Source organism: Panicum virgatum, chromosome 3N (genome assembly GCF_016808335.1).
Source record: "Panicum virgatum strain AP13 chromosome 3N, P.virgatum_v5, whole genome shotgun sequence".
Classification (NCBI taxonomy): domain Eukaryota; kingdom Viridiplantae; phylum Streptophyta; class Magnoliopsida; order Poales; family Poaceae; genus Panicum; species Panicum virgatum.
Window position 1 is genome coordinate 56,249,525 of NC_053147.1, and position 10,536 is coordinate 56,260,060.

General features: G+C 46.1%; 1 protein-coding gene across 1 annotated transcript; it reads right to left on the minus strand.

The window, feature by feature from the left end:
* Nucleotides 1–3,154: 3,154 nt before the first annotated feature.
* LOC120667918 lies at nt 3,155–3,726 on the minus strand. Its single transcript, XM_039947902.1, has 2 exons — nt 3,265–3,726; nt 3,155–3,160 (listed from the first exon to the last, which is right to left on the minus strand). Exons 1-2 carry the CDS (start codon nt 3,724–3,726, stop codon nt 3,155–3,157), a joined length of 468 nt encoding a protein of 155 aa, XP_039803836.1.
* Nucleotides 3,727–10,536: the final 6,810 nt, after the last annotated feature.

Genomic DNA, 10,536 nt, shown 5'->3' on the forward strand with positions numbered 1-10,536 from the left:
GGGAGGCCGGCCAGGTTCGGCCGACACAGGGGGTCGGCCGGCCCCACCTGGTCGCCTCGTCCTTATCTTCCTCGGGGAGTTTGATCTGTGGGCCCATGACAAAATCCCGTGGTGCATTTGCCTTGGTTCCTAAGTTTGCTCTGACATGTGGCCCTCCTTGTAAGTGACACATTTCAGTGTGGATCTTTTGTGCATTTTTCCTCGTGTTCACTTGTGTTTTCCTTCTTTTACAGATGTGGGTGCCTGCAGATGACAATTCACCAAAACTCATGGAAATGGTTAGTTGTAAGCCCTATACCTACGTTTGGTGATTATTTCTGGTAAAAAGCTGCAAGAGTTGACGGTCGAAAACGACACTTAAGGACCGTCAACAACACCCCCACACTTAGTCCATTGCTCGTCCTCGAGTAAAGTTTGAAGGACCATAGTGGATGCTACTCCTTTAATTCAACCTGCATACAAGTTATTCCAAGCTTCTTCTCTCCCTTGTGAATTTTTGTCTGGCTACCATGCAGTCTTGGGTAATTGAGCAATGGAACGATTCAGAATTCAGGCTCTTAGCTCTTCCTGCTTAGCACTTGGAGATTTTTATTTTGAAAACAGAAAGATAGCCTTGCTCCTCAAATTACTCTCTGAATCACTCTTTTTATTTTATATCCTCACCAAGGCAAAGATGCTACCGTCCTTTTCCTACCATCTACTCAGGATTATGTGGGGCTCAGGGTAGGAGTGGAGAGGCATGTTTGCCTTGCTTGTATTGCTGAGTCAAAAACAAGATCCGAGCAGAAATGAGTCATACAACCTGATCAAGATGTGCAAGTGTGTGGACTATTTTTGGTGATTCATGGGTGAACTCCTTTTGCCTGACTCTTTCTCCCTTTGTTATTTTCAACCGTGAGCTATCAACATTTTTTTTGACATGCCTTTGCAAGCATGTGTCATACCTTCTTTGGGTATGCATCTTTTCTCTTTTCTCTTTCTCTTTTCTTTTTTTTTCTTTTTTTTTTGACATACTCCATGAGCATGTGGTCTACCTTCTTTGGGTAGACATCTTTTATTTTTGTTTTTACATAGCCCAGGTTGCTTTGGAGAGCAGGGTCATCGAGTTCTTATTTTTTTGGAGTGATGAATGTGGCGACTATCTCCCAGTGGGGAAGTATAGCATGTGTACGTGAACTTGATCAAGAGAGCATGACAAATCTCTAACAGGGGTCGAAGAATTTGACAAAGCTCAAGGCAAAGGTAAACAACATTTGAATGTTGAGCATGAAAACTTGTCTTTGGCTTTGGTAGGAATTCATGATAATTTGAGGAGTCAAGCTATATTTATTTTAACTTTTGAAAAAGAAAACAAGTGCTTTTGCAAGGAAGAGCATGATGCCGTCAAACCAAGTCATATCTCATTGAGAAATTACTTAGAAAGCATGGGGTCACTATAGGAGTTTATTCACAAGGTTCAAACGAAAGCTAAGAATAAAATGCATGCAAGGTTTTATATATTTTTTTGGAAGCATAAGGAGTTTGTGATTTTTCTGCGAAGAAATTCATTGAATTTAAATGAATGTAGGGAGGTTTAAGGATTTGGAGACGCAAACCAACGATCTGGAGCTGGGGGGAGTCGAGTGGGCTTCACCAGGGGCTGGCCGAACCATTGGTTCGGCCACCCCTGAGGTGGGCCCTCTCGCCCTCCTCTTTTGCGTGCTGGTCGTGTCAGTTTTGTGTCGCATTTTTGCGAGGTGCATCCCCCCCACACTTGTTTCTGTGCCTGTACAAAATCTCAAGACAAAATATGGCACAAATAAAAAGGGAACTCTACCGGATTGGAATCCGGGGAGCTCAAACTTTATTATATTGAAATGAAAAGGGCACTTATTACATGATGCAAAGTTAAACTCAAGAACTAACCATGAAAAGTAAATGCGCCCTATTGCTTGGTGGAGGCGTACACCTAAGCGATGTCCTTACCCTTCTCCAGGCATGAGATCCTGGAGCTGAGGCCACGACGGAGGGTATCGAGATCCTCTTTGACCGATTTCAGCTCTAAGGACAACTCCGCCAGTTGGTCGCCCTGCTTTTGATTCTCCTTCTTTAACGCAACTATAGTCCTTAGAAGATAGACGACCTTGGGCCCCTTTAGGACCTTCTCATCCTCACTCACATACTGCCCCCAGGATGTGTAATGGGAGGTTAGGTGCCTCTTCACCCTTTTAAGGGTGGACGCAACAGATTTGGCCTCTCCCTTTTCCTTGGGGGAGAGCGCGGGAAAGAGACCCTTACCGTACCCCCCTCTGGGAGTCCGGACTCCTACGACCCTAAAGCGCTTTGGAGAATTGTCACTAACGGGGGTGAAAGAGGTGGTGTAATGGTGGCTAACTACATCGCCGCTTTTGTTCCTCATGGTGTAAGCATGCTGCATTCCCTCTTCCATGGGCATCGGAGGCATCGGATCGGCGAAGAGGCAAACAACGACATCCTTTGGGCGAAGTTCGCCCATTGTTGGCCTCGGCGTAGTGCCTGGGCGCCCTCCCCTGCCCCTCTGGGCAGAGGCCTTCTTGACGATGCGCCGTGCCGAAGGGGAGCTTGAGGGGCCTCCTCCCTGGTTCGGCCGAACCAGGGGGTCGGCCGCCCCCTCCTCGGCGCCCCTCGGCATCATCTTCCTCCTCGATACTAGCATGATCGCCAGTGGTGTCGTGGCAATGTGCATTGCCTCTTCTTCCACTGCAGGGCTCGCTAAAGCTTGGTTGGCGGCAGACGGCTCGCCGTTGAGTACGTACGTGGACTCGGACCCAACGAACGGGATGATGGACTTTCCGGCCATGGTAATGGTGCTTTGCAGGTGAGAAGAGGCTGAGGAAGAGTGGAGTGCTTGGACTTTGGATGAATGAGAAGAAGGAGAGGAGAGGAGATGAATTTAAAGGGAAGAGAGGATCAAAATGGTGCCAAACCTTCCGAAGTTCAGCGTCTCCACACAAGGAAACATGAAAAGGGACGTTGGAGGGTTTAAATTTCAAAGGTTCAGCACCAACGGCCACGAGGTGGGGCCGGCCGACCCCTAGGTTCGGCCGCCCCCCCCCCCTCTGGGCTCTACTAGGCCCCAGATTCTTCATGTGGGCTTCTAAGGTCGTGGGCTAGGTGATCAGGTAGTGCATGGGCTTCATTTCTATTGAGAAGATGTGTAGAATCGAAATCTACTAACTTAATTTCATCGAAAACTTCATCGGGTCGGAAAGGTTCATGAAAAAGTTTAAGCCGATGGCCATTTACCTTGAAGTACTCACCATCATCATCCTGGAGTGTAATTGCCCTGTGAGAAGATGTGTTGACGACGGTGTAGGGGCCCTTCCATTTACTGCGAAGTTTTCCTTCTCCGAAGAGTTTTACCTTGGAATTGAACATTAATACCTTGTCACCTGGCTTGAACTCCTTGGGCTTGATCCTCTTGTCGTGCCATCTTTTGGTACGATCATTGTATATCTTGGCACTATGGTATGCCTTTTCTCTCCATTCCTCTAACTCTGCCAGCTGTATTTGTCTATTCCTCCCAGCGAGCTTGTAGCCCATGTTCCATTTCTTAATGGCCCAGTGGGCTCTGTGCTCAAGCTCAACTGGGAAATGACACGTCTTCCCGTAGACCAGTTGATAGGGTGACATGCCAATGGGGGTCTTATATGCTGTTCTGTATGCCCAAATTGCATCAGGTAGCATATTCTTCCATGTTTTACCCATTTCGTTCACCGTTTTCTGCAGAATACTTTTGATTTGCTTGTTACAAGTTTCTGCCTGTCCACTGGTCTGAGGGTGGTAGGGTGTAGCAATGTTGTGTCTTGCGCCAAGTTCTTTTAGGAAGCGACGGAAGGTCTTGTCGATGAAATAGGACCCCCCCATCACTTATAACCATCCTTGGTGTTCCAAAACGAGGGAAGATGATTTCATGAAACATCTTCCTCGCATGCTTGGCGTCTCCAGCTCGGCAGGGTAACGCTTCTACCCATTTGGAGACGTAGTCCACAGCAACCAGGATGTACTCACAATCATGGGACTTTAGGAATGGTCCCATGAAGTCAATACCCCAGACATCGAATAGTTCAATTCTATTTCAAGCAAAGACTAGAGGTCCAAAATTATAGCTTACCTTCTGGGACATTTTGTACCGGAGGACGAGAAAGAGGAAAAACAACTTGTCCTTCGGGCGCGGAGCTATTCAATAATCAATGACACGCTGTATCGAGGGGATGTCTATGCACCGTTGTTGAAATGCATCTCACAAGTCGAAGGCAGGCAGTTGCTACAAGAAATTCACGCAGGAATGTGCTTTTCGCACATCGGGACGAGGGCTCTGGTGGGAAAAGCTTCCGCGAAGTGTTTTATTGGCCTTCGGCCATGGCGGACGCCCATGAAATCGTGCGCACTTGCCCAAATTGTCAGAAGTATGCCCATTATAGCAAATTTCCACCCGAAAAAGTCCACCTCATACCCCCAGTCTGGCCCCTCGCGCGATGGGGCATCGATATTGTGGGGCCCCTACCAACAGCGCCAGGAAACTTCAAGTACGCAGCAGTTATTGTAGAGTGTTTCTCAAAATAGATCGAAGCTAAAGCCCTTCGTGACATCACGGCCGCCACCCTACAGAAATTCTTCTGGTAGAATATTGTATGCCGCTTCGGCATACCCAAAGAAGTCACAGTAGACAATGGCAAATAGTTTGATTGCACAACATTCAGAGAGTTCTGTCAACAATTGGGCACCAAACTGTGCTTCGCCTCAGTGTACCATCCACAGTCGAATGGGGTGGTAGAACGGGCAAATGGAATCATCTTCTCCGGAATAAAAAAGAACATCACAGAGCAGCCGAAGGGTAAGTGGGTCAATGAGCTGCCGAAAGTAATCTGGTCTCATAATACAACAGAGTCAAAGGCCACAAAGTTCACTCCTTTCAAGCTCCTCTATGGCGAAGAGGCCATGACACCAGAAGAACTTCGCCACTTGTCTTACAGGACCGAATCACCTGACGAAGACATCAAGCCAACAATCGATACGATCGAAGCCATCAAAACCCAAGCGGCAATCAACCTTGTCAAGTACTAGGAGGAAACCCGAAGGTGGCGCAACAAGAAGGTGAGACCTCGGGAAATAAAGGAGGGCGATCTCGTCCTTCGACGTATCCCGAAGAGCAAGAAACAAGGAAAAATGCACAGTAAATGGGAAGGACCATTTCTGGTTTCTTCGATGGCAAGACCTGAAGCCTGCAGGCTTCGTACGCTTCAAGGAATCGAAGAGCCATACTCCTGGAACAAAGACATGCTCCAGCGCTACTATGTCTAGTCTCCCGTAGTTTTATTTTTTGTAAGAAATTGTAATAACATTCAGTTGGTTTGAACAATGTACTCAAGGGCCCGTACTCTTTTCCTCACAGGGGAAGCCTTCGCGCAATTGCTGTGATTGCCGAAGGTGTGAGGTTTTTAACGAGGCGGCAACCCCGTGTCATCTACCCCCCTTCGTCAAAGTGAAGGGGGAGTCATCGATGCGTTGTGCGTGATTGACACTTCTAGAAATGAGCCTAGGGCTCGCGGAGCTCAACGTCCCGCAGCACCCTTGGGCCTCAGTTCTTACTTTTTCCCAGTTGGAAAATACCTTCTGCGCAAAGCACCGAAGGCATTGAAAGTCCCTCCGCGCCAAGTCGCCGAGGGCACGGAAAGTCCTATCGTGCGGAAGCCGACGGCCCAGGGCTTTCCTAAGTGTGCTAAAGAGCTGAAGGCCCCCTAAAAATAAAAGTCCCTCCACGCCAAAGTGCCTAGGGCACGGAAAGTCCTATCGTGCAGAAGCCGAAGGCTAGGGCCACCTAAGTGAGCAAAAATGCCGAAGGTCCCTGTTGGCGCTCCTTAAGTACCCATTTTGTTATACAATTAGGAGAGCTTTTGGTAAATTCTTCGGGATGATTCATGTACTAACCCGCCACTTGGCACCCTAACTTGACTGTTTTCAATTTTGTCCTGGATTTTGGAGCATGTTGTATTTTGGCAGGAAATTGGACATTTTCAGAGATGTTTCGACGAGACCCATGATCTCGCAATAACACGAAAAAGACGAAGGCCAAAGCCCAAGAAAAGGACCAAAGGCCATGACGACTTGAAGCCCGTTCATGCACATCCACCCTCCAATAAAGCCCAAAGGACAAAGCCCACAAGATGAGATCGAGATACTTCGGGGCTAAGCAAAGCAAATAGAGATTTAAGGAAGGATTCTCCGTCCTATCCTTTCCCTCGAAGAAATCTCGAAGATAATGACATCCAACGGGGTGCAATCATGAAAGGTATAAACTCCAGAAGACTTGGGGAGAAAGGAGGACGCGAGGCGGCGAGAAAATGGGCCAGGCCGGCCGGCCTGGGCCCATTGAGCCGGCCGGCCCAGGCCCTTTCCAGGGAGTCTCGGCCTCCCCTTCGACCTAGAGTTTCCTGAGGCCATTTAAAGACCCCTCCCCCAGGCTCACGCAGAGATCATTCGGAGAGACGACGTCAAGGAGCATAATCGAGTTAGACACAAGAGAAAGGCGACATCGGAGGCCTCATCGTCCCTCGGCGCCGCTGCAAGTTGGAGGACAGCAAGGGATCCATCCCTTGCCGGAGATTTCGTCACCATGATCGACTACGCTTCGCCTAGCTTCATGGGGTAAAGTCCTCGTTTGTTCATGGGGTTGTAAGGAGATCTTGAGTTGTAATTGCCGAATCCTTTATGAGATTGATCTATCACGATTCTTGTTGATGATGCTTTGATGCTTAATAGTTCGCGACTTGGCTTTGGGTTTGCTTTGTTCTTGCATGGTTTACTTAGATTACATCAACTATCGTGTTCTTGTTGATTCGTTACCGATTATCCTCGTGTAGTGACAGTATGCGGGAGGGAAAGGTTTTGATCTTGGAACACACCTTTGGTAGATTAGATCTGTTCTTCGTTGCTTAGCGATTACATCTCTAGTGATCCTAGACCCTATGGACAAATGCTCTTCATATCTTGTGCACACACCTATCATTGCTCACTAGTCTAGATTAGATTAGATTGGTTAGATTAGATCTACTTCACACTCAATCACTCAATATAGATCTTTTACCAACATCATTAGTGCTTAGTTAAGCATAGTAATACACTTGTTCTGTGAATTGATAAACCATGGGGGAATACTCTAAGGGAAAAGCTACACGATCCGTGCGCTTGCGGTACGTAAATTGGTGCTCTAAGGAGCGTCAACAAGCTTTTCTGGCGCCGTTGCCGGGGAACAAGTGATTTTGCTACGTTTAACTTTGTATTAATTTTGTTGGTTACTAACACCTAACCTTTTCCCTAGAAAATTTTTGTTTTTTTTTTGTTTTTGTTTTGATTGACTAGATGGCCCATCTCATTCAACACGTGGGGGAAGGAGAAAAATCACTAAGGGATTATGCAAGCCCGCGATCGGAGGACTTCGACATGCAAAAATTAGATTCGGTGTTGCGAGCCACCGAGTACGAGATCAAGCCTCAAATCATCAAGATGGCGGCAGCAAACCCTTTTAGAGGAGATGAGACGGACAACCCATATAGACATATCAAGTGGTTCACAATGCTATGCAACACGGTACAACAAGACGGAGTTCCGCTAGCTTGGTTTAGATGGAATTTTGTTCCATACTCACTTGCGGAAGAAGCGAGAAGATGGTTTGCACTTGCATCCTTCGAGGTAAAAGGAAATTGGGATGACTTGATGAAGAAATTTGTGAGCGGTTCTTTCCATTAAGCAAGGTTCAACATATTCGGAAGCAAGTGACCAACTTCGCGCAAGGAGAAGAAGAAGGGATAGATCAAGCATGGGATAGATTCAATGGATTGATTGAACAAGGACCGAAGCTCGGATTTTCTGGTGATGTACTCTTGCATACCTTTTATTTTTCCCTAACCACCGAGTGCATGCAATTTGTTCAAATGTGTGCAGGAGGAGATCTCATGGAGAAAACACTCACGGATGCCGCCCAACTCCTACAAAAAATCAGCAAGGATGCGGCCATGCGAAGAGATTGGGAAAAACTGATGTTCGGCAAGCTCCGAGGAAGAATCTCAAGTGCGGGTGCTTGCTGGAATTTTCAGAAAAGAGACATTAGAAGTGAGGGAAGAACAACCGAAGCATGGGAAAGTCATAGAGACAAACCACGATGAAGAAGCATCGATCCGGAGTGCAACGAAAGACAACCCGAAAAAGAAAGGAAGAACCTTGGGCACCGCCAAATCACTAAGGGAATTCAAGCAAATGGATTGGATACCAATTGACTTCGGAAGATTGTTCGACAAAGCAAGACCGCATCCAAATCAGCGAGGAATGGCAAAGGTGATAATAGAAGACTTTCTGCCGGATAATCACACAGGATATACATTTGGCAAGGAATCGGCCGGTGATATTATTCGGAAACTTTTTGAAGAAAAAGAGGAAGAGATTGACTTGGACGAAGTGCTAGAGGTCAAAAGGATCATGGGAGTAAAATCGGAATCATCACCCTACGCGCACATAGCCCAAGTATATGTGATTGGAAGCGATCAAGGCGAAGGTAATCCATCACCCACACCTCGTGTTGATTGCATGATAGACGGAATAAAATGCTGCAATGTCTTATGTGACGTTGGCGCCCATGTTAGTGTGATGAGTTCCAAGGTTTATGCTATACTTTTTAACGAAACACCGAACCTAGATGCCACAATCATTAAATTGATCATGGGAGATGGTAGATTAATCAAACCGCTAGGAGTGCTTAGAAATCTAAATGTTGCCATAGCGGGTAAAGAAATTCCTACCGACTTTTTTGTGATTAATGCTAGTGATGATGAACATGAAAGCATAATTCTTGGAAAACCCTTTCTCAAATTAGTAAATGCTATTCTAGATGTTGGGAAAGGGATTGTCACTTTTGATCTAGATGGAGAGAAGCACACTTTCAAATTTCATTCAAAATCGTCTCGTGCTTTACCTCTACTTCTTGATAACGAAGGGGTAGAGAGCATTCGTTTCATTGATTCTTTCAGGGATCCTCTCCAACACGCTTTGGAGAATGGGGACGCTCAAGATAATCAAGATGGAGAACTAGTGGAAATAATGGAAGAGTTGAAGCCGCAACACAGGAATTTGGAGGAAGAAAAATTTGAAGACATTGGAGAATTAGATCAAAAAGAGGATGGTGCGCCCGATGTTGAGATGAAGCTGCTCCCCAAGGGATTGAAATATGAATTTTTGGGAGACGGCAAGACTTTTCCGGTGATTGTTAGCGATGAATTGAGCCCGGAAGAGACGGAGAAGTTGTTGAATTTATTAAAGAAGCACAAAAAGGTGATTGGCTACTCGATTAATGACTTGAAAGGTATTAGCCCCGCTTTTTGCACACATCGTATACAACTTGAGGAGCAATACAAGCTGGTCATAGAGCATCAAAGAAGGTTGAGCCATGCTATGCATGATGTGGTGAAGAAGGAGGTTATCAAATTGTTGAATGCCAGAATAATATACCCCGTGCCACATAGTCAATGGGTAAGCCCCGTGCATTGCGTTCCGAAGAAAGGAGGACTCACGGTTGTGAAAAATGAGAAGGACCAATTGATACCGCAAAGAACCATCACGGGATGGAGGATGTGCATCGATTATAGAAAATTGAATAAGGCAACGTGGAAGGATCATTTTCCACTACCATTCATTGACGAGATGCTAGAAAGGTTGGCAAAGCATTCACACTTTTTGTTACCTTGATGGATACTCGGGATTCTTCCAAATACCTATTCATCCGGATGATCAACATAAGACCACATTTACTTGCCCGTATGGAACTTTTGCATATCGGAGGATGCCTTTTGGATTGTGCAATGTGCCCACTTCTTTTCAAAGGTGCATGAAGGCTATATTTTCATATTTCATAGAAGAGATTATGGAGGTATTCATGGATGATTTCTCGGTGCATGGTACTAGCTTTGAAAATTGCTTGGCAAATTTGGAGAAAGTTCTTAAAAGATGTGGAGAGGTTGATCTTGTGCTCAATTGAGAGAAGTGTCATTTCATGGTGAAAGAAGGAATTGTTCTCAGTCATGTTATCTCCGAGAGAGGGATAGAGGTGGACAAAACAAAGATAGAAACCGTGGAGAAATTGCCACCACCCACGGACATCAAATCTTTGAGGAGCTTCCTCGGTCATGCCGGATTCTATAGAAGGTTCATAAAGGATTTTTCAAAAATCACCAAGCCATTGACACAACTTCTCCAAAAAGATGTGGCATACACCTTCGATAGTGATTGTCTTCACGCATTTCGAACACTCAAGCAATCTCTCATAAGTGCTTCTATCATGCAACCTCCGAATTGGAATCTACCTTTCGAAATCATGTGTGATGCAAGCGACTACGCCGTAGGAGCCGTTCTTGGACAAAGGAAAGAGGGGAAGGTAAATGCTATCTACTACGCAAGCAAGACTCTCAATGAAGCCCAAGTTAATTATGCAACAACGGAGAAAGAATTGCTTGCCGTGGTATTCGCCTT

Bases quoted from the DNA above. Each gene is read 5' to 3' on its own strand.
- LOC120667918 (XM_039947902.1), bottom strand. From the start codon at position 3,726: ATGGGTAAAACATGGAAGAATATGCTACCTGATGCAATTTGGGCATAC.